Genomic DNA, 24,575 nt, shown 5'->3' on the forward strand with positions numbered 1-24,575 from the left:
TATATATGGACTGGAAATCCAACTCAGGAACTTATACATGGCAGGCAAACACTCTAAACAAAGCCATATCCCCAGCCAATCTGCAAACTTGTACTGACCTAGCAGCATGAGAGAATTCAGAGTTTTGCAGAATAGGAAGACAAATTCAATTTGAGGTGAGGGAGCAACACATACAGAGACAAGTAGGATAAGAGCCCCTGAAGTTCAGTGGCAGGAAGCCTCTGCAGTAAGTAACACAGGGAGTCTCATTGGGATTGCTTGTCTGCTTGCTGGCCTTTTCCTCTCTGGAGGAGATTCCTTTCCCATTCCTGCCTGTGATTGCTGCTTGTCAGTGGCTGCTAAGACTGCACTGTAACCATCTCTGGCAGTACCAAGGAAACATCACTCCAGGCCTGCACAGCTTTTCCTTCTTACCCTCTGTCTGTCGGACAGTTCAGCACTGCACTGTTGGGCTACTTTAAGTGACATCACAGTGAACACTAGGAACTGTACATGCTTTGAGCTCTGTGGCTGAGAACTAGATCAAGAGATTGGCTTCCAATGAGGGAACACTGCAGAAGCAGACACCATTCTGACACCGAGAAGAACATATAGCCTCAAATGGGCTAAGATAAAGGGCATGTGGCCCTGACACTCTATAGCGTCAGCAGTACCTAGGAATTTTCTAGAAAACATGCTGGCAGGATCTTACTGGATCAGACACTCTGGAGTGAGCAGCTAAAATTTGAGGTGTTAGTTTTCTGAGAACATCGGACCTATCTCTTTTAATTGTTTGTGTTCTCATTTATTCATTCTCATTCTCTCTTTTATCCCTGTCCTTCCTTCGCTCTCTTCTTCCCTTTTCCCTTCCCCAAATTGAATTGTCTTTATATTGTAACCTCATCATATCCATAGTCATGTGGCAGTGATATCAGCCACAGTTTTTCCTTGTTCAACTAATGTGAATCTTTGATTTGGGTTTGGGTGGGAGGTGAACCCAGTCCCTCATAAATACTAGATAAATGTGTGTGTGTGCGCGCGCATATGCCATATCCACACACACATTTTAGGCAGATTGTTGCCATGTAGCCTGGGCTGACTTTGAACTCATGACCTTCTTGACTCAGCCCTCCCTAGAGTTGAGATTACAAGTGCGTATTACCACATTCAGCTTTATACTGACTTTAAAAGAAGCTTTGAGCCAGGTGCAGTGATACACAGCTGTAATCCCAGCTACTTGAGGAACTGAAGGAGTTGGCCTCAAGGCCAACCTGGAAAACACCCATCACAAGGGCATTCACATAAACATCTCCGAGTAGCTCAGACTATGTGATGGTCTACAACTGAAGATGAGCTCTTCCTCCCAAACCTGCCTAGGCTGCTGCTGCTAAGTCTTCCTTCAGCAGCGTGGCTGGTATCGAAGCCTTGACTTGGCCAGTTAGAAGTGGCAGATTTGAGACTCTAAGCTGACTTTAGGCACCATTGTTCTGGGTGAGAGGTAATACTGAAGTCCAGCCTAGGAACCAAGACCTACGCAGACAGTGCACCTGAGCTCACCAGGATGAATGGCTGCTGACACAGACATGACTCACGGGGTGAGGACTCATTTATTTCACCTTGAGAAATACATGTTCAAGAGAGGTGACCTTTGCAGACGGACCGACCACCCATAGGCAGCTTATCTCAGCTTCCCCCTGAGCTGCCATTCCCAGTGCAGGTCCTGGTGATGCTCTACCAGGCCTTGGTGCAGTGAAATCATAGCAAGATGACACCGTGGCACACTTCTTACAAACCAAATTGTTTCCATTTCCCTTAGTTATGGTGTTAGAGCCTGGTGCTCCAGAACCCAGTGAGGAATGAAGGGGCCTCTAGGAGAATCAGGAGGCTGGAGGGAGGAGTGTGCAATTTTTTAACATGAGCAACTGCAGAGATAACACAGAATTCCTTTCCTACAGTGGTTCTCAGCTCAGGGAGTGTGTGAAAATCATCGGGGAGCTTTTTAAAGTGACCCAGGTCACTACCTTTGGTGCTTCCACACCCACTGCAGCACTCACCCCAGGGGGTTTCCCAACAGGATCTCTCTGACAAAGTGTGTCTTGGGATAGCAAATTCAGTTCAAAGCCTATTTTAACATATGGTACTTACATTATTGGTTTTATGGTGCCTTTTGACAGCAAGGCACAAAAACCTGACAGTAACTTCCTGGTCTGAAAGGCAACAGCTTTCTCTAGCGGGCACTGACTTTTCTGTTTGTCATCTAAAATTTGATCGGGTTTTGCCTCAGGAAGTCATGGTCTCACTGAAAGGACCAAGTCCTTGTTGGATTGGCCCACTGTATTTGTATGAGGGTCAGATGGCATACGCAACCCAATTTTGCCCTGCCCAGTCACTCATGAGTGAGGCATTGTCTCAATTGTGGTCCTTCTTCCCAGTAACTACGTTAGATTGACATGAGACTGACCAGCTCATTACCTATCATTTCATTGGTGACTTGGGGCAGTGATTTGACCCTGTCTTGACTCATCTGTAAAAAAGGAATGATAATAGTGGTGCGGCCTTATTCATGAGTTGTTAAATGGGTAGAGGAACAGCCAATAGTGTCAGTTTTTTAGTAATTTTAATTTATAATGCACACAATATTCAAAAGGCAACTGTAAAAAGTCTCAAGTGTCTACTGTCCTAAAATTGCTAGTGGATCAATCATAGGAGCCATAGTACATGTTATGTATCATGTACTGTTTTGTCATTATAAAATGTGTGCTATTTAATAGAGCGTTTTCCTTGTCAAGTCTGAATCTGTGTGTGTTACAAAGTACTCAGTGAATCAACTCCATGGAAGACCAGGTGTCTGTATACAAGGGACCTTCAAACATGTCCCACTCTGTAGTCCAGGAGACCATATATTTTATCTTTATCAAAAATATTATACAAGATGGTCCAAGCAGTTCTGAGTTTTAATACATTTGTGTTTATTGGTTTGGAATGGTTTTCTGAAATAGGATCTTTCTATGTAGCCTAGGCTGGCCTGAACCTTGCTGTCCTCCTGCCTCAGCCTCCAGCCTGCCGGGATCATAGCCAAGTACTACCAGCATGGCTCTTATGACATTTTTTAAGATTGATTATTTCATGCATAGGAATGTTTTTCTTACATGTAAGTATGTGCACCACATAAGTGCCTGGTGCCCTTGAAGGTCAGAAGAGAGTGGGTCTCCTGGAACTGAAATTGTGAGCCACCATGTATGTAGACCTGGGTCCTCTGCACGAGCTGCAGTGTGTGCTCTTACTCTCAAGCCATCTCATTAATGCCGTTTTAAGGATCGGATCTCTGAGCCATGTTTCTGACTTCTCTTCACTGAAATGTTGTCCGTATAGTGCAGTGTGTGAAGAGGGCAGGATTATCCCTGGCAGTTTACTAAAGGATAGTTCTGCCTTACTTCACGTGTACCCAAAGCCAGTTCGTGTCTGACCAACCCCTCTATTCTTCATTCCTGGATGTACTGAGAATACACTTGAATAGACCTTTTCTTCCATCTTCACAACTAAAAAGCAGAGCATAAAACTTAAAAGGTAGATAAGGTTTAATAGGAATTAAACCAACAAAAAGAACAAGCTGATCTAAGTCAAGGCGGCTCCCCTCTCAGTGGTCATAGAAGAGAGCCGTGGTTTCTACTAACTCTGTGCATCAGGGTCCAACAGTAAGGCCAGTAGCCTGGTGTCCACAGCAAGAGAGGTTAATGGCCCTGCTGGATGGGTGATGCAGGACACAAGACAATCCTGTGCTCCCGGTTAGGAGAGGGTGCGATCTTCCTGTAGCAGTACAGCTGGGACAGGAAGGGGAGCCCCTTGTGATGGGAAGGAAGTAGAGATTTCCATCTGCAGAAAACGAGAGAGTAAAATAACAGTGTTCACAGGCTACAGGGTTACCATGGAAAGGGAAGAATTGGGCCAGTGAGTGGAGTCCTAGAAAAACCTGTGTGACAATTGTCCTAACAGTGAAGTGTGCTGCTGTCTTGTGAGCTTCAAGTCACTGCAGGATCCACTCCAGAGCCTCTGGTACATTACCAAGGACCCAAGTCCTACAGAAAGTCTGGGCACTTCTGGGGCTTTCCAGTTAGGGCCACTGGGTCTACATTTGTGAGTGTCCAGGAGAGGTGCAGAAGCTCGTTTTCTGAGGCAGTTCCCATCCTCCTGTAGCCTTTTCTGGAAAAATCAAATGAAATTACTATTTCTCTCTCTCTGCTTTTACTTCTAGCTCTGGAGAGTCTTGACTTCTGGGAAGATGTGAGAAGAATTATCTTGGGATCAGAGCTGATCACGGGGTTCCCCTGGACCTTCAAGGTTCCAGGCCTGCCCCAGTACCTGCAGAGCCTTACCAAGTTAGCCATCCCTGAAGTGTGGGCATCGCTGGCTGAAGCTGAAGGGCAGGCTACTGCTGTTCCTCTCTCCTTTTCTCAACTTCTCAAGTCTTCCTTCCCTGAAGTGCGCTTGCTGGCCCTGGATGCACTGCTGGAAAGGGCGGCTTCCTCTGAACAGGGGCAGAAGGGTCCCCCTCCCTTGCTGTACAGCATGGGAGAGGAGTTCCTACTGCTGGCAATGAAGGAAGACCACCCAGGATGTTTCTGCAGGGTAGGCTCTACTGCACTGACACCCTCTGTCCCACAGTTTGGAAACTACCAGGAAGATACAAATGAGGAGAGCAAGTCAGGCCTATACTATCTGGGGCAACAGTCAGTAGCTTAGCATCCCAAGGGTTAGGGCTCTACACATTGCTTGACTTTATGTATAGAGAGAGCCCTAAGATGCCAGTGGTACTTGTAAAGATTTATTGGTAATAGGTCAAGCCACTCTGTCTTCAGGAAAGATCATTGAAAATAGCTTTGGGGGTGGAAAGATAACACTGTGGGTAGTGCTTGACACACAAGCCTGAGGACCAAAGTCTAGATCTCTAGCACCCATGTAAATGCCAGCTGGGTATGGCAGCCCACCTGCCGTGCCAGCACCTAGGGATGAAGACCCCTGGGCAAAGCTGGCTGGAGAGACCACAGAGAATGGTGAAGGAAAGCAACTGATGTTATCTCTGGCCTCCATTAGCTACACACAGATCAGGGGTCTTCTTTACTCACACATTTCTTTACAGGCAGATGGCTACCTGAAAAGTCTAATTAAAAATGAATGTGCAGTCTCAGATTTAGGAGGCTGGGACATACACGAGCTACAAGTTCAAAGGTTCAAAGACAGCCTGAGTACTTGGTAAGACCCTATCTCAAAAGTAAGTAGTAAAAAGGAGGGAAAGAAATCTTTCACTCTCACATGTGTGAGACTGTGTAGGCTTCTAGCTTTGATGTTGGGTCACCAAGGACTCTCAAGGTTGTCATTGCTCTGCCCTACCTTAGTTTCTCAAAGATGTTAGAAAGAAAAGAAGTCAGTGAAATTTGGGGGCCTTCTGAAAGCAGATCCCCCTTCCTTGTTGTTAATAGCAATCTTGATTTAGAAGCTCAAGACTTTTCCCTGTGTGTGCTTCTTTATCTTGTTTCCTTGGATTTGACTCATAGGTCCTGAAGATTCTCTATCACTTGAACCCCAGTGAATGGCTTCCTCAGACAGAGTGCTCTGTTCACCTCTCCCCAAAGGAGTTCCTGGTCTGGACTATGGATATTGCTTCCAATGACAGGTTTGCCCCGGGGCTTTTGTGCAGTCTTGGTAGTCTATGTCCCTTCAGTCATCTGCAGGGAGCCTGCTCACTGCACTCCCTAAGAGCACAGGTAGTGAGCTTCTTCCTAACCTCAGTCTGGGAGCTGTGTTCTAAACTCTACTAACAGAAGTGCCAGGTTTTCACACTAGTAATCAGAAAGTACACGCATTTGCACAAGCAGGTAAAAAATTCATATCTACAAAGGTCCACATAAACATTTGTGCATAAAACATGTTATATTTGGGCCTGGAGAGAGCTCAGTTGGCTGAGTGCTTATCTAGCCTCAGCAAAGCCCTAGCTAATTCCTAGCACCACAAAAACCAGAGTGGTAGCACAGAGATGTAATCCCAGTACAAAAGAGGTGGAAATGAAAGCGTCAGAAGTTCAAGGTTGGCCTTGCCTACATGAGTCTGAGGCTAGTTTGGGTTACATGACACCCTGTCTCATCTGACGTGTTTAACTTGACTTGTGTATGTGGTCATTGTTGAGGATTTGTGAACATGTGTGTGCCTATGTGTTAATTTTCTTCTGTTTTCCAGATCTGAAATCCAAGGTGTATCTCTGAGGCTTGCCTCCAAAATAATTGCCTACCTTGTGCAGAGTTGTGAGAAGGTGAGACTAGTTCTGTACTTGTCCTGAGGCCTGGGATTTTACCCAGAGGGTATCAGTAAAAGGTAACAGTCCTAGCAGACAGAATCATAGACTCCATAGAAATGTTGCTTTTGTTGATGTTTTACTTTGAGAATCACTTGCAAAGATCTGAACTCATGCTTTCTTCTCTCTTGTTTTAGCCTTTGTTGTCTAGATCCTTTCAGAGTGATAGTCCCTGGCACACACATGTCTGTTGCTCTTTCCCCATTCCCGTAGCTAGTCTGTGTTTCAGGAGTTGGCATCAGCAGCGGGGAACCTCAGTTCAGATCCATACAGCCACTGCCCCAGAGCAATCAAAGAAATCAGTGGACTCATGTAGAGACAGTCAGCTCCCTTTAGGTGTCTTGGAATACTGCTGTCTGCTGCTCTTAGAGCAGACTTCATGAATGAAAGACATTTCTTTCTCCCACTTTCAAGACTTCCCAGAGAGGACCTTTCCACTGCCTAATAAGACCATCGATGTGGCACATGGTGAGAAAGTATGAAGATAGGGAACAGACAGACAGACAGACAGACAGACAGACAGACAGATGAAACAATTCACTTGTACAACAGAGCCACTCCTGTCATGATTAGCCCAACCTGGAGACAACAGCATTTATCCATGAATTCTCGAGGGCCCCAGTCTCATGACCTCATATAGCATGTCAGCACAGCAGTTTGATTTCAACATGACCTCCAAAGTGTACCAGGAAGTAATTCACACGGAATGAGAATCTCCTTTCTAGGAAAAGTGAGAAATGAGTACAAGTGCTAAAAATAAATGAAATGCCAAAACTCAGAGTACAATATTATTTGACCTTGAAAAGGAATAAATAAAGCTTAGAACCCTTAATGCTGAGTGTGGTGGTGTGTACCTGTAATCCCAGCATTTGGAAGGTAGAAGGTAGAAGAATCAAGAGTTTGTATCCAGCCTGTGCTATAGAAGAAAGGAAAACATCGGTGTATAAAAAAGAAGCTACTCAGAGAAAGAAGACCACATAGAATCAGGCAGACCCATAGAACCAGAGAATAAGGATCAGGGCTAAGGGGACAGAGGTTGGGAGTGCTCTGAAGTTGACTACAGAAGAGAAGTTGCTGTGCTTACCTGACCCTGACATCACACAAAACACATACAAGTCCATATCATGGTGTGCCACAGACGCGTTCAGTCTTAGGAGTCAAAGTTGCCAAAGAAAACTGGGCATTATGTACCAATAAAGCTCCTGTTATTGGCTCGCTCTCCCTCCCTCTGTGTCCCCTTCCCCTCCCCATCTCTCTTTCTCTTCCCACTACCCCTTCTCTTTCCCCCTGGTGACCTCCCTGGCCTCAGTCCTTGGGACCAGTGAACTCACCCGCCCAAGAGCAGCTTCCCAATAAACCTGCATTTACTACATATATAAAGCTCTTGTTACTGAAAACAGCGGGGCTTTACTCCCAGTGGGTACTGAGGTGTTGCTGCTTCCTGGGGCTGTAGGTATAGTTCGATGGAGCCCTTCCCTCCTTTTGTGTTCTCAGAACAAAGATTCAGTGGCCCTGGAGCTGAGGCGGTGGGTCCAGCTGATTGTCTGGTCCTGTGGAGACCACCTTCCTACTGCATCTAGACTGGCTGTGGCTGAAGTCCTCTCAGGCACCGCACCCCTGTTCCTCACCAGTCCCCAGCCCATTCTAGGTAAGTGTCTAAGCAAGGCACCTGCACCCAACCCAGCAAGCACAGGAAGAGACAGATGTTCCAGCTAAAGGAAGGGGCCTAGCTAGGTGCTGGTGGTGCATGTCTTTAATCCCAACACTCAGGAGACAGGCGGGAAGAGCTCTATGAGTTTGCGACCAACCTGGTCTAAGAACAGGTTTCAGGACAGCCAGGGCTACACTGAAAACCCTTGTCTTGACGGTGCAGGGAATGGTGTCGTGTGTGATGAGTTTACATGTTTCCAGGGTATTTTCTCTGCATAGTTCATATTCTGAGTATTTCTTACCAATGGCTGCTTTTCTTCTTTTCCTTCTCTGTTACCACCCAAGCCATTCTACTTACCTGTTTTCAGAGCCCCGTGAGCTTTGCAGTCTTCCCTGTCTGTACATTTGATCCTTTGGTTGTCCATGACTAAAACCCTCATTTGAGACGGTGTCACTGTGTAGCCCAGGAGAACCTGGAACTTGAGAAATCCCTCCTGTCTCGGCCTCCCAAGTTCTGGGATGATCAGTGTGCACCAACATGCTCGGCTGCTGAAGAGTTTTGCATGGGTTCCCGCTGTCTCAGGTTTGACCTACACATCCTTTAATATGGCTCACTAGGCCCTTTCTGCTTTTCTATTCATCTCTGGCTCACCCTACTGTCTCATCATCTATGTCTTCCTCAGGCCTATTTGTCCTCAGTCAGGACCAACTCCCTATAAACAACCCCTGCTTGACTGACTTGTTTGCCTTTCACAACATAGCCTCTTCCAGGAAGCCAGAAAGGACTTCCTTAACAGACACCAGGAAGTACTCTGCAGTAGTTTCTGTGATGCTGAGGCTGACCTCAGGCTTCTATCTGATGTCCCTGCTGGACCGCTGGGTCCCTTAGCTACTTAATTTGAAATCAGCCCTGGGATATAAAAGGCACTGTTTCAGTCAGGTGGCTGTGCGTCTCTCAACTGTCTTCTAAATTGGCTTCCTCCCTCACTGCCCTCCAAACCTAGAGAGCAGCAGGTAGGAAAAGCTTCATGCCAACAGTGCTAAAGAGAACAGAAAGCCTTGGAAGATGACCAGCACAGGGGCATTTATTCTTTTTTATTCTTAGTTAAAGGAAACTAGGGACAAATGAGTTTGGCCAGCTCCAGCACAGACCCTGCCTGCCCTCTTCTGCATGTAGACTTATTACTTACTTTGAGGTGTGCACTTGCCATCAGCTAGTCACTGTCTGTCTCTCCTGCTTCCAAGCTTGCCCTCAGGAGTCAGGCAGAGCCAGTCTAAGGAGCTTTCAGTTCTGTTGCAGGCTAGGGAAAGAATCAGTTTTTAGGTGTTACACTGAACAGTAAGCATGAACAGTCAGCACCTATGAAGTGCCCCGGTGCAGCCTTTGTCTGGGAAGTGACATCATCAGTGACCCTCCTGTTCTGTCTTAGTCACTGAAGCCAGAGCAATAGGAGAAAAGGCTAACAGACTGGTTAGGTCAGGTACGATAGTCCATGCCTGCAGTTCTAGCTGCTTGAGAGGCAGAGGCCAGCAAACCCGCCTAGACAGCATGGTGAAGCTGCTCTCTCGGAGGCAGTTTGTTGTCCTCTTGGGTCAAGCATTCTCAGTAAGGGCAATGTCATCTTGGAGCACATTTTCCTGAACAACTTTGGTTACTCTGCCAGGCAAACAAGTAAATTTGTGTAGAGTGACCTGAAATTGTGTGGAATTGAGTCGTGTCTGTGTTAGCTGCTGGTCCTGGGATGGCATGACCTGCATGGCCAATGGCCCAAGTGCAATGAAGAACAGCAACCAGCCAGGTTGAAGAGAACTAAAGAGGGGAATGTAGGGGCTCAAATGCCCTTGTTACAACAAAACTCAAGATGAATTCTTTGGTGGCACACGCCTGGAGTCACAGCCTTCGAGAGGCAGGAGCAGGAGGATTTTAGGAGTTCAAGGCTATCTAAGGCTAATAAAATCTGAGGCCAGCCTGGGCTGCCAGAAACCCAGTGTCAAAAATTAAAAAATAAAAGTGTAGAGTCTGAAAGGAGGAGTAAGGGTAAGGCCTGCTCTGGGAAGAGAAGTAGAGCTGCTGTGGATGGGCTGGGGCACTCAGACCGCCACCTTCAGAGGCATGTGGGGTGACATTCTGCCACTGCCCTCAAAGGAGGCCCTCCACACACCTGCACTCACAATGCCTGCCGCCTCTCTCTCCTCCAAAGTTGTGTGCCTGGGGCCATGCCCATGCCTTCCTGCAGCCATGGGCTTCATTCTGACCTAGAGTTAATCCATATTCTAGATGTCTTGCCCTTGGCTCTGCCCAGAGCACATTCTGCCTTTCCACCTGTCCACAGCATTACCACATGGTCACCTGTAGACTTGGTGCTAAGAGCCAACCGTAGCAAAAAATGGGCTCCAGAGACATGTAACTGAGGATGGCCCCTTTTCGTGTGCTTCCCCACTTCTGATTCTTGTTCCCAAACATACTGTGGAACTTGCTTTCCAGAACTGGTAAGTTCTCACAGTCTCTCAAATCACCATTAAACTAGTTTCTGCAAAGTGCAAAGCACACTTTGGTGTTTTGAGACCACGTCTTACCATGCAGCCCGAGCTGACCTTGAGTTCACAGCCTGGTAAAGACTGGGATTACTAGTCTTGCAGCAGCCTTCAGCTGTCTTTTCTCCCTGACGTGACACAGTGTCTCATCATATGGCCCTGGCTACCCTGGAACTCTATATGTAGACCTCTAGCCTTGATCTCACAAACATCTACCTGTTTTCTGAGTACTGGGATTACAGACATGAGAAACATGTTTATTGCATGACACTGGAGAGAGTTGCCCAGAGCCTGTAGGCCAGTCCCACCTCTGCAGTGCCTACAGAAGGTTCTTCCTTCCAAGCCTCCCCAGCAAGGTCCTCTCTGTTCCAGTGCTGTTCTGATCCTCAGGTCTTCCTCTCTTACAGTAACACCCCTTCCCAAAGAGAATGTCTGTCCTTCTTCCTGGATGTCTCCCCCCCATGAGCCTGACACCTTATTATTGCTTATCGTGGTGCTGCAGCTGGCATGAATTCACTCCTTTTGGCTTTCTTCACAGACCTGCAGGATACACTTTCTCTCTGGAGGTGTGTCCTCACCCTTCTGCAGAGTGAGGAACAACCCGTCCGAGAGGCAGCCACAGAGACCGTGACAACAGCCATGTCACAAGGAAACACTTGCCAGTCAACAGGTACTTTGTTCTGCACCTCGCACTATACCTTACTGCCCCACAACCAGGCCTGGCAAACTGCCCATAAGACGCCATGTCATAAAAATTTTAAGTTTTGGCTAACCATTTAGCCTCATCCTCGCCCTTTCCATCGCGATGGGAAACAGCACTGAAAAGCCACAAGGCACTGTGATATGGGACAAAGTGTTCCTTAGCACCAGAAACAGGAGGGAAGGATAGGACCATTACATTCCGTGGGAACAAGATGAAGTGCCCAGGCTCTAGCTAGATCTCTCCACAGCACAGTTCAGCTACTGGGAGCCCTGCTGCTCCTGCACATGGCTGGCCATTGGTCCACCTGCACCAATGTGACATACGTGGAGATTTGTAGTAATGATTCTAGAAGGCACAAAAGAAATTTTAACGCAGAGTGCTGATAAAGATGGCTTAGTGGTTAAGAGCACTGACTCTTCCAGAGGACATGGGTTTGATTCCCAGAACCCATCCAGCAGCTCAAAACTATCTGTAACTTAACTTCAGTTCCAAATGTTCCAATACCATCATATGGCCTCCACAAAGTGCACAGACATATGCAGCCCAAACAAACACTCATACACCTAAAACTGAGAGAGAGAGAGAGAGAGAGAGAGAGAGAGAGAGAGAGAGAGAGAGAGAGAGCGAGCTCACAGACCTTAATGTTCAGATAGCTCTCCTGGAAACTGGTGAGGTATTCACCTTTTGGCTGCTTGGTTCTGCCATCTACAGCACTGCACCTGGGCCACCTGGAAGATGAAATTCCGCTGCCAGCAGCAGTGCCTAGAGTTGCTTCAGCCTTCACAAGTATGAACTTAACAGAGGTCCTGTAGCAGGGCCTCCTAGCTCTGCCTCCTGAATGCTGGGACTAGAAGTGTGCTCCACCACACCTAGCCCATTCCTCTGTTCTTAGTGGTGGCACACACTTTTAATCCCAACATTCAGGAAGCAGAGGCAAGGTGGATCTCTGAGTTCTAGGCCAGCTTGGTTTACAGAGCAAATTCCAGGATAGCCAAGGTTACACAGAGAAAAACTGTCTTAAGAAGCAAAAATACTAGATAAACAATAAAAAGGCGAATGAAGCTTGCAGCTGGGAGACTGTGTCTGGCTGGGTCTGGAAATGTACAAGAAAGGGCTCTAGTTCACAAGAGACACTGTGAGCCATCTTTTCAGCCCTCACCTAGCAGCCTACTCTTACCTGTGTATGCTCTAGGCTTGACTTTTGAACAAGGGATCCCATATGGGACAATGTTTAAGCTTAAATACAAGTTTGTCTGCTACTCCAGTTAAGAGATAGCATTCTGAGTGAGAACAAGGTACCCGGAAGCTGGAGATGCTGTGGGTCAGGAGCAGACAAGGGCTGGCATCCTGAGCTTGTCTCCCTCCCCCACAACCCCACTCTCTACCCTCTCAGCTTTAGTCAGCAGCTTTGCGCCCTGATCTATACCAACATGTCAGATTTTAAAGAAAAAAGTAATTCTGATGACCAGCAGTCTGCTTACCTTGATAGAGGATAAGAAAGAGGACTTGAGAGGATAAGAGACTGTGTGTTTAGGTTCAAGAAGGCTCAGTAGAAGGCTAGGAGAAAAGTAGAAACAACTTAGGAAGGAGCCAGGCATGGAGTGAAGTGCCTTTAATATGAGCACTGAAGAGGCAGAGGCAGGCTAGCCTGACATACAGAGACATATGTGACATAGTGAGGCCCTATTTAAGAAAGAAAAAAAAGTTAGGGAACAAGGAGGATGGACAGAGGCAAATATGTCTGCCTTTATCGTACCTTTTGGAGCTCTGGTTCTGGTCTAAAGCTCTTTTGGATTCCTGAGCCACCAAGGATCACGTAAGACTTTGTCTTCCACCATGAGAGTGTATGAGGTGGTAGAGCATTAACCCTACCAGCTCTGCCTCCAGACTCCTGAGATCTGGTCACTGTCATCCAAATTACTCTGGCCTTTTCTTCTGGCTTTTCCTTTTCTGCATGCTATGGGTTTCTCTGTCCAGGCAGCCATGGACTTAGAGGTCACCCTCTCTTATGCCATTGGCTTTTTTAAATGAGGGTTCTGTTGTTTGTTTGGGATCTCATATACTTATCAAAGCTAGCCATGAACTCCTGATCCACACGTCCCCGTGAGTGCTGGGTTTACAGAGGTGCCCCGGCCTCCATGCTGTCTCTGTCAGGTGTGCAGTGAATGCTCCCCTTTCACCAATGGTCACATCTCTGCTCAGCCATTCCCTGGTTGCCTATAAAAACTAAGAGTGCCATTCTGAAACCTACTAGAAGCAGCTGAGAGCCCATTCGGCACTGACTCACCAAGCTGTAGCAGCCTGTCTGCTTCACTCACTCATTGTCTGCAGCTTACCCCATGTCCTGGGTCCTGTCCTCCCACCTTCCAGGCCAGGGTCTCAGACTATGAAGCTAGGAGCTTGCCTGGGGTGATAGAGGCCATGGACCCCAGCTAGCCAGGAGATACCGAAGGAGCCCCTGGGCCTGGGGTGACAGACAATAAAAAGCTGGAGTCATAGTGAGCCTTAGCAGAGAAGCCGTAGAATGAGTGGAAGCATACATGGGATATGGGAATAGGAGACATGAATATTTGAGATTGGAGCAGGGCATGTGTAAAGCAAGTCCAGACGACCCTGTAGCCCTGGGCAACAAAGGAGGGGAAACCCACACTTGCTCAGCAACCCCCAAAATGTTCTCCCATCACTACCCAAGACCCAGCATGTGTGCTTCACTGAAATCTGTGTACAGCCCATGAGGCAGCAGGAAGGACGAACAGCCTCATATGTCCCAACCACTGAGCAGTCAGGGAAGACCTGAGTGGAGAGAAGAGAATGCTAGGCCACTGTGACATTTCAGTCAGCAGAGCCCCAGGCCTGTGGGGATTGATGCTGGGCCACCAGTGTTCCACCTCCAGAACCTTTGAAGGCTGCCCACCAGCCTGAGGCCTGGCAGCTTACCTGGCAGCTTACCTGTTCACAGGCATTTTGCAAGGTCAGGCCCAGAAGAGGTCTCTAAGCATCGCTTCCCTCCTCCCTCCACCTTCCTGTAGGTTCTTCCTAATCTTCTCTGGTATATTACTGTCTCCAAAGCCTATGCCTGGCCCAGACTCAGTGCTCTGTGAGCACCATCTGTCTTTTCCCAAAGACCAGAGGGTATAGAGATGGCTCAGCAGTTAAAACAAATATGTTCTTGCAGGAATCCAAATTCAGTTCCCAGCATCCATGCCTAGCAGTTCAGTACCACCCATAATCCAGTTTAAGAGAGATCCAGTGCCCCTGGCCTCCATGGGTACCTATTACATACAGATACAGAAGTAATTTAAAAATAAAATAAACCGGAGGAGGGGGAGGGCCATCAAAGCTGAGAAGCACTGATGCGAAGGGAGCATCTGCAAGTGAAGCAAAATGGTGAGCCATGTCCCCCCACTTACCTACCAGGTACTCACAGATCATCGTCCTCAGACTGCTCACATGCTTGTGTTAGAGGCGGACCACCTCTCCTGGGCTGCTTCTCCTCCTTTGTCTGCCTCCAGGCAGTTTGTCCATGGGCTCCTGAGAGGGGTCGTCGTGAGTGCCATCCATGCCACTGCTCCACCCACTCCCTACCCTGGCTTCCCATACTCTAAGACCCAGATTCCCCCAGCAGCAGGAAAAGCACACCGCTGACCTGACCCGCACCTGCCTCTTTCTCTCTTCCTGCTCTTGCCACCATAGTCTCCCTTAGCTCTGTCACATCAGCCTGAGGACCTTGGCATCTGCACAAGCTGCGTATGCTTACTCTCCTGCAGTGGACTTTCCTACCTACCAACCCATCTCAGCCTCAGCACCAACTCCACAGAGAGCTGCCTGGCCTCCCCGCCTTCATTCTCTGCAGTTTTTAGTGTTTGTTACTTTGACTCCTTCCAGCAGAACAGTTCCCAAAAAGTAGAGGGTTTTTTTTTAACTTTTATGTTTTATTTGTGTGTGTGTGTGTGTGTGTGTGTGTGTGTGTGTGTGTGTGTGTCTGTGTGTGTCTGTGTGTGTGTCTGTGTGTGTCTGTGTGTGTGTGTGTGTCTGTGTACAAGTGTGCTACAGCGTACCTGGTGGAAGCCAGAGAACTTAGCAGGAGTGGGCCTTTTCCCTACTACCTGGGATCAGACTCAAGTAATCACGCATGTCAGCAGGTTCTTTAAGAAGTAAGCACTTACTGGTCCTGGATTGATTTTGAGAGCAGTTCTGACTCTGTAGCCCAGGCTGATCTCGAGCTCCTGGCCCCCTGCTCAGTCTCCCAGTTGCTGTACAGTAGGATTTTTGTCTTTGTTCACTGCTGTGACTTTTAAACCCTGGAGTCCACTAAAAATCATTGTGTAAACAGTTGAAAGAATGAATAAATGGGAAAATGTTTTGGTCAAAATAGTTCAAACAATAAGAATTTGGGTTTTACAACACTGACTGCATGTGGGAGAGATAGAAGTAAAGCCCTTTGTATTCTAAACTGTTAAGAAATTGCTCTATGGAGCTCTGTGAGTTCAAGACCAGCCTGGTCTACATAGGGAATTCTAGAACAGCCAAGGCTAACAAAGAAAGAAAAGAAGAAAGGAGAAAAGAAAGAAAAAAAGTTGGGACTTGAGAGATGGCTCAGGGGTTAAGAGCACTGACTGCTCTCCATGAGGTTCTGAGTTTAATTCCCAGCAACCACACGGTGGCTCACAACCATCTGTAATGGGATCCGATGCCCACTTCTGGTGTGTCTGAAGACAGCTGCAGTGTACTCACATACATAAAATAAGTTAATTTTTTAAAAGAAGGAGAGAGGATGGCGAGGGGAATAAAATCTGAAGTATAAAAATCAATCAATCAAAAAAAAGAAAAGAAGAGAAAAAGTTTCCTGCAGTGGGGGATCCGAGTTCTAGCAGATTGTGTAAGCTACATTAGGCCCCACTGCTTCCTAACTGATTGAACATCTACTCAGTCCCTGCCTCTGACAGATCTAGATTTATTTGTTCTCTCATCATTCCCTCCTTTTCAAGCAGGATGGATTTTTTTTCCTTTAAAATTTATTAGCAGTGGTGGCTCACACCTTTAATCCCAGCACAGATTATCCACAGCAGAGGCAGACGAATCTGAGTTAGAGGACAGCCTGGTCTACAGAGGGAGTTCCAGGACAGCCAGGACTACACAGAGAAACCCTGTCTCAAAAAAACAAAAAACAGACTCATGACAATGGAGAGAACGCTCATTGGTTGCTCTTGTAGAGAACTGGGATTCAGCTTCCAGCACCCCCACAGTGACTCAACACTAACTCTAACTCCAGTTCCAGGGAATCTGCACACCGTCTTCTGGCCTACACACACATAGTGCACAGACATACATGCAGGCAAGACATCTATATAGATAAGAATAAAATAAAACATTTAAAGTTAATATTTATTTATAAATAAACAACATCCTCTACAAAAACAGCCAGTGCTTTTAGCCCTCTCTCCAGCCCCCGCAGGGTGGAGTTTCTTGAGTAAAAGTTTCATTTATGCCTGCACACCCTGGGAAGGCCAAGCTTAGCGACTAATGGCACACACATCCTCGTGGGGACTTGAGTGGCAGCTGCTCTGAGTGCGGGGCATGTCCTTCAAGTCCCCTTTTTCTGAGCAGATACAATAACCATGTCGGCCCTCTCATGTTCTGTAGTTATGCTTCCTTCATTCGAGTTCTGAACAATGAGTGATGTGTCCAAAGTCCTGAGGACCATGAGGACTAGAGACCTAGAGCCAGGACCCTGTGGAGACTAAAGCTTTGCCCTTGCAGACCCTCTTCTGAGACAGTGCAAGGAATCCAACCCAGACTACAGGTCTAGGATGTGTGATAGTACAGGGGACAGTGGAGACTTTCTGAACTGTTATGGTTTCTTTATTTCTTTTTCTTTTCTTTATTTTTGGCTTTTTGGAGATGTTTCTCTTCTAGTTCAGGCTGGCTTCAGGTTCTCTGTGTAGCCCAGGGTGACCTTGAGCTCCTAATCCTCTCCCTGGCAGTTCAGAATGCTAGGATTATAGGCATGTGCCACCATATCCCAATTCCACTGGCATGTTTGATGGGAGACACTAGAGTTGCTAAGAAAGTGCATTGGGGCCTGGAGCCAAAGCAAAGGAGGGGATTATGATAGAGCAGTGTCTCTTCCAGGAAGAGCAGATGGTCCTGCACCAAAGGCTGCTGGACCCTGCCCTCTGGGTCCCTTCCTAGGAGGGGATCACATAGGGCTGGAGGAGTCATGGCCTGTGATCTACAGTTAGGGACCTAAGAGCAAAGGCAGGTAAAAGACCCTGAATCCCACTGTTAGTGGGAAGTAAGGTCTGAAACACAGGTCTCATTGAGCTCAGGAAAGCACTTCACTCACCTTCCAGACACCTTGATTCTCATAGAGGAAGTGACAGAAATTTAAGTATGACCTCAAAGACCAGTGTAGACTCCTGGGACAAATGAGCTGAGCCACAAGAAGAATGCTGTCTGGGAGAGAATTTGGCGGAACTCCAGCAGCACTGGGTAGAACAGAATGTTCTATGAAGCCAGTATCTCCCTCCTTCTAACCACCCTAGGCCAGCTCTGGGCCTGCTCTACTGCTGTCAAGGTACTTCTTCCTGCTGTCAGAAAGATCGCAATTGTGATCTGCCAGAGAGAGAGGGCCTTTATCTCCTCATTCATTTCTTCAAGTCACAGGCCTCTGGTCAAGGTAGACCAGTCTCTACCTCTTCCCCAAATCCCCTGTAGGGGATTGTTACAGTGAAGCTCCAATGACCACATACCACTTTGCCTTTCCGAGCTGTCACTGTTCCCAGGGAGCCTCGTCCCCTGACATACACCTGCGCTCAGCCAGTATGCCACAAGCAGCTGGCTCTCATGCTGTACAGAACTGATGCAAACAAATGCTCACATCTAAATCTAGGAGTGGGTTGCAGGCCCCATGAGTACTCTAGCTGAGCCTTGTTGCTGGGGTGGTGGGATTGACAACAACAAGCCCCTTTCAAGGAAATGAGATTTATTTGAGAATCATTTTGCCTCCACTAATACTGGTCCTGATGGCCAAGCTCACTGGCCCCCAAGTAACTGACTTCTGTGGGTGGTGATAGGCCCTGGGTCCAGAGCCTAGGCCATCTGGTGCTCACTGTCCCTGTTAGCAAAGGGTAACTGTGCCTGCCGACCACTGCTCATGGCTCAACCCCCTTTCCTGGCTTCCCTTCTATGTGGAAGCCTCCATTTGCCATGCTAGGACTACACAGGATGCAGCATTTCTCAGCTCACTAGGGAAAGCACCTTTTGCATGTGCATGTGTGTTCATTTGTTTGCAGGTATGGGACTGTCACAATTCCTTTTGAGACAGTCTTTCCCTAGCAGCGTAGGACTTACTTAATTAGCCCAGACTGGCCACTGAGCCCCAAGGATCTGTCTCTCCCTAAGCCCCAGTGCCAAGATTACAGGTATGTGCTGCTTTGCTCACCTTCTCCAGGTGAGGTCTGAGGGTCAGACTGAGGTCCTCATGTTCACATAACAAGCACTTTACTGGCTGAGCCATTCCCCAAGCCTCTTTGAACCTGAACTGAGAGGGGAAATCAGAGTAAAGAAACTAGGCTTTGGCCTCATTCACTCCTGGTTTGGTTAGATGACTAAGGAGCAACTCTCCCCCAGTTCCTAAGACATGTTCTGTAGGTTGATGTCCTTATGCAGGTGAAGGCAGACACAAGATAAAACAGGGCCTGTCATTGTACGGGAGAGAAGAAAGGGAGGAGGGAACAGAAGTTTTAGAAGGAGAGGGAGGAGCAGAAAGGGGAAGCACCATGATGGAGGCAGACATAAATGATCCTCGCCATGCATCTCTACATAGATACAGGTTTTTATGACTGTTTCTTAAGGGATGAGTTTCTATAGACAAATTTATCTTATCTAGGTGGGTGGTCTATATCCTTATCACAAGTTAATTGTATGGATGTGTTGTACATTGAGTATTTAACATAAGTCTGGTTGTTGGGTTATAGTCTGTTGAGTCATGTTTTCACTGAGTTGTTGGGAGGGCAAGCAGAGTCCATGACAGGAAGCCATGCTAGGCTATAGAGTGCTTGGGGCTAGCATGGCATGGGGCCACGCTAGCACAGCTGTGGAATGCAATGTGTATGTCAGGCGTGGTAACAACCCAACAAGGGGACAGTGTGTGAATGCAGCTGACAGAGAAACAGTTAAAGCATGAGGATCCATGGGGAGTGGGAGCTCAAGGGGACCGGTCATGCACTTTATTAATTATGCCACAACAATCTTGCACCAACACTAACTACACAGAGCTGTCAGATCCATGCTGTTGTAATACTATACAGCCTGAAAGGTTCTGCAAGGCAAGAGCTAAGCCCAAGAGTAGGCCTGAATAGGCCACTAATGAAGCCTTGTTCTTCAGCATCCTACCAATATCCTAGTAAGAGTACAAGGGATTGTCTGAGACCTGGGAAACCCTCATCCTTCCCACAAATCCTTTGAATATTGTTCGAGAGCTCCTATTTGGAGTAGGCTAGCCTAGGCTTTCCTGTTCCACATGACAGGAGCGCTTCAAAGCAGAACAGTTGGAAAATGGCCGTTACTGTGATTGATGCGAAGAGGAGTTTTACCGGGGCCTGTGCCAGGAGAGCATGCAGGCACTCAGGCAGAATGCTGGGTTAGACATCTACTGCCTCTCAGCGTCTCTGAAAAGAGCACAGGACAGCAGGGGAGCATGTCTTTATGTGTGATCACTGGAGAAGATGGTATCCTAGGAACTGTGCTTTGGCTAGCTCTCTGAGGCAACAAGTGTCCATCGTGTCTAAAGGGCAGGAAATCTTCAGTGAGTGTACTGACAGAGCTTGTCAAAATGAATGAGTGTGGTGGCACTTGGAAGGTAGAGGCAGGCAGATATCTGAATTCCAGACCATCTGGAGCTACATGGTGAGACCCTGCCTTTAAAAGAAACAAAATGGGGCTAAAGAGATGGCTCAGCAGTTAAGAGCTGCTCTTCCAGAGGTCCTGAGTTCAGTTCCCAGCATGGTGACTCACAACCATCTGTAATGAGATCCGGTGCCCTCTTCTGGTGTGTCTGGAGACAGCTACAGTGTGCTCATATAAATAAAAATTAATAAACATTTTTTTAAAAATTAAAAAGAAACAAAATGAAACTGGTCTTCAGGACCAAAGGCAGAGAAAGGAAGTGAGAATCAAAAACTGACCTTGACAGTGCCTTCTCCTGTGCTCCTCTCTTCCACTTTGATCTTGCCTTCCCCGTGCCTTCAACAGTAGCACCCACAGTACCATAAAGCAGGGGGGTTGGGGGGTGGGGAGTGTTGAGAGGAACTCCAGCTTCAAGCATGAAACCACTGGTGTCTGTAGCACAGAGACCATCTTCATAGTCCTTTACACATGTCAGTAGCTGTCTTAGTCAGGGTTTCTATTCCTGCACAAACATCATGACCAAGAAGCAAGTTGGGGAGGAAAGGGTTTATTCAGCTTACACTTCTACATTGCTGTTCATCACCAAAGGAAGTCAGGACTGGAACTCAAGCGGGTCAGGAAGCAGGAGCTGATGCAGAGGCCAGGGAGGGATGTAACTTACTGGCCTGCTTCCCCAGCTTGCTCAGCTTACTTTCTTATAGAACCGAAGATCACCAGCCCAGGGACGGCACCACTCACAAGAGGTCCTCCACCCCCATCACTAGTTGAGAAAATGCCAGCTGGGTCAGGAGGCATTTCCTCAACTGAGGCTCCTTTTTTCTGTGATATCTCCAGCTTGTGTCAAGTTGACACACAAAACCAGCCAGTACAGTAGCTTTTCTCCCTGACTCACAAGACCCAGCAGGCTTGTGTGATGTCATCAAAGGACCCACACCTTTTTTCCTAGCACTCTGCATTTTCAGTGTGTGCTGTACCTCTTGTCCAAGATGGTAGGTCCAGCCTCACTTCATGTGTGCTGTCTAGTGACTACATCTACCCCTACGTCTACCTTAGCAACCAGGGGCTGCTCATGTTCTGCAGCACTCAGAAGAGGCCCAAGCCTGCCGATGGCAACATGCTTACCTAAGTGCTTTCTCTACATGACAGGGAAGTGCACGTAGAAAGAAGGTAGGTGCACGCTTCTCACTTGCCATCCTGTTCTCACGTGCTCTAGTACTGCACTCAGCCGCAGCTGGGGGCTCACACGTGGATGGTCTTGGCCCCTGCCTTGGCCATTTAGAAGCCCTGCTCTTGAGTGTTGTGCCATTCACAGGTTTTATCCATGTTGGTTTCATCATAGCAACTCACATAGACAAGTATATGAGAAAAGAGAATAACAGAATTCTGATTGATGAGTTGTCTCTATCTTCATAAATGTGACTATGGGACAGATGGTAGTGGCCCACGCCTTTAATCCTGGTACTTGGGAGGTAGAGGCAGGTGGGTAACTGTGAGTTTGAGGCCAAGCCTGGTTTATAGAGTGAGTACTAGCACAGCCAGGGCTACATAGAAATCCTGTCTGATAATTAAAAATTACATCACCATATAGTTAGAATTGATGAGAAGAGAAGTGATTGGGTGATAGCACCTAGTGGAATGGGAGGGACATGGAAGGACCAAGGCTGAGTAAGATAGAGGCCCAGGTCCTTTTAGATGCACCAGCCTAGTCCTACTTCATTTCTGTGGGAGTGTTGTCATGGCCTGTGCTAGGTCAGCCTGTTAGTCTTGGGTTCTAAGGTCCAGCCAGCTCCCTGGACCTCCTTTTCCACATGGCCTTTTGGACATCAGCACTCTGACTTCTTTGGTCACACTCACCTTCTTCAGTTCTGGTGTTTGTTGGCCAGGAGTCTCATCCACTCACCCACACCAGAAGCTTAAAGACAGATTTCTGGCACTAGCAAGGTGGCTGGCGTGTTAGCAGCTCGAGTGGCTGCATCAGACTGTGACCTGGCTTCTGTAGCTCTCTGTGGTTGTGGAGAAGCAGCGGGTCTGGACCTCAGGGAGGTCAGGTCTCCTGTGCAGCCTCCCAGGAAACCCAAGGGCCCCTTGTGATCCATGAGGAGCCTTGGAGGCTTGGGTTAGGTCAAACTGGGTTGGCCAGGCTCCCCAGGTGCTTCAGTCCTGTCAGATCAGAAAGTAAGAGTCCTTAGTGTTATACGCCTTTGCCACTAAGCCACAGTGTCATAATTCCTCTGACCTCTTCAGCCTGGAAAGTGATGGGAGGCCTGTTTGACAGCCCACCCTCTGTTTTTGTGCTTACAAAAGCTACACATGAACTCACTGGCTCTGCACTCACGGGGCTCAGGACGTGGCCATGTGCAGTGTCACCCTTAGGCTGTGCCTCCAACCCTCCCTCACTCTTCAGGAGTTACAAGAAGAGACTGGTCCAAACATAAGTAGGCTTCTGGACAAAAATTTGATTTGACTATGAGCAACTGACAGGGATATTTTTCTGGTGGCTTCCTAAAACACAGTGAGTGGTCAAGGCCCTCAGAAGCAGAATTCTGTTTCAGAGAAAATGCCCCTCCATCTTCCTCAGTGTGTATGCATGTGACCCTGAAGTGAGCACAGGCTTTCACTGGCCATCTTTTGCTGGACACGGGGGTTATGTTCATACTGGCATAAAACTCAGTGTTCATAGAAAGTCTCCCAGTGGGCCAGCCTGCCTATACTCTGCACCCCACCCTGGCCTCTCGCTGTGTCTCTTTCCATTTCCTTCCTGTCTAGCCTGTCTGCCAGCCTAGAAGAGATCTAGGAATCATCTGACCGTCTGCATTGGCTACAGGCGGTCCCTGCCCTTCTCCAATAGGCCTGTCCATATATCTCAGTTGTTTTTCACCTTTGAAAAAGCCACTTCTGTCAGGGAGGCTTACTCACACATGAGGGGAGGAAAAGGCCACTAGTTTCAGACTGCAAGTCCTTTTCACTCCATTTCACAACATCTATTCCCCAGAACCACAGATACTTTTTTAAATGAGTACCCAGTAAGCAAGATGCCAAATGACACAGCCTGCTAGACTCAAGGCCAGCCACCTAGAGAGAAAAGGAGCTGGTCACAGAATTTGCCTGGGGTGGGACTGGCTCTTACCATGGAAAAATGGAATTAAAACTTCTACTATTTGTATTTTACAGTGGTGGACTTGGTGGGTTTGGAGATTTGAAGAGACAAGAATGATATTTAAAATGCAAGACTTATTTTAGGATATATGTTCTAGTGAGCTAGAGCACATCTTAGTTCTCTGCTAAATCAAGTAAAAGAAAGATGAAGGGAGGGTGAATTTAGAGCAGGTAGGAAGAGAAAGGAAGCTGAGAGACAGATACAGACTCAGCCAAAGAATGGTCTTCATGGTGTCTCTGTCTCTGTCAGTCTTTCCCCCACCCCCACCCCCAACAGGTCCCTCTGTATTTCTGTCTTTAGAACCTGTGATGGGTCTTGAACTCACAGACCTCTGACTACCTCTGCCTCCCAAGTGCTGGGACTAAAGGCATGCACCACCATGGCCAGCCATTCTTTCTGTCTTTTGAGGGGGGTCGTGCATGTGGAGGCAAGGGTTTGACATTGGTTGTCTTCCTCAATCATGCCCCACCTTATTCAAACAAGGCTCCCAATTCAGCTGTACTGGATCACTCCTGGAATGCTCTCTCTTTTCTGTCTCCCAGCTTTAAGATTACAGGTAAATGCCACTGTGCCCAGCCTTTGACCTGGTTCCCAGGGATCCAAGCTGTGTTTTCATACTTGCATCTAACACTTTACCAACTGAACAGTGTTCCCAGAGCCCACGTGCTGGCTATCCACCCCCTCTAGATTATGAGGAAGACACAACATAAAGCTTCTCTTCAATGCAGTACAAAGAATGGGTAAGACCTAAAAGGATGCCCTGGACTTAGTGTGGTGGAGAATGCCTGTAATCCCAGCACTCGTCAAGTAGAGGATGAGGCTCAGTTCAGGGTCATCTTCTGCTAGATAGGGAGTTCTGGGTCAGCCTTGGCTACCAAGACCTTGTCTCAAAAACAACAGTGAGAATAATCTTCGAAAAATAAATGGTCATCAGGTTTGTTAAGCCTTTTAAAATATTTTTAAAGGTGCGTGCATGCGTGCGTGTAAAGTGCACATGGAGACCAGAAGGAGTATCGGATCCCTTGGATCTAAGTTTAGGAGATTGGTTTTTGTTATTGAGGGTTGAATCTGGGGTCTTATGTCTCCTTGTCAAGGCCTCTACCACTGAGCTACATTCCAGGATTCTTTTTGCTTTTTATTTTGAGATAAGGTTTCATTCCGATTGAACTCACTGTGGATCAGACAAACCTTAAACAAGCAGTCCCTCTGCCTCTGCTCTTGAGCTCTTAGATCACAGGCATGGACTGTCAGGTACAGCTTTTTTTTTTTTTTTTTTTTTTTTTTTAAGGCAAAAT

General features: G+C 47.4%; 1 protein-coding gene across 6 annotated transcripts in view; it reads left to right on the forward strand.

Moving 5' to 3' along the window:
* Thada (THADA, armadillo repeat containing) overlaps nt 1–24,575 on the forward strand; it is a 303,931-nt gene that overhangs the window by 255,005 nt on the left and 24,351 nt on the right. For 5 of the 6 annotated variants that reach the window (XM_006239705.5, XM_006239707.5, XM_017594120.3 and 2 more), the window contains 5 exons: nt 4,232–4,605; nt 5,532–5,650; nt 6,211–6,283; nt 7,820–7,973; nt 11,049–11,180. In XM_006239705.5, coding sequence (XP_006239767.1) covers nt 4,232–4,605; nt 5,532–5,650; nt 6,211–6,283; nt 7,820–7,973; nt 11,049–11,180 — 852 coding nt within the window. Of the gene's footprint in view, nt 1–4,231; nt 4,606–5,531; nt 5,651–6,210; nt 6,284–7,819; nt 7,974–11,048; nt 11,181–24,575 lie in introns of those variants that run through there. The other variant, XR_010052081.1, reaches the window with a different exon arrangement.

This window comes from Rattus norvegicus, chromosome 6 (assembly GCF_036323735.1).
Source record: "Rattus norvegicus strain BN/NHsdMcwi chromosome 6, GRCr8, whole genome shotgun sequence".
Lineage (NCBI taxonomy): Eukaryota > Metazoa > Chordata > Mammalia > Rodentia > Muridae > Rattus > Rattus norvegicus.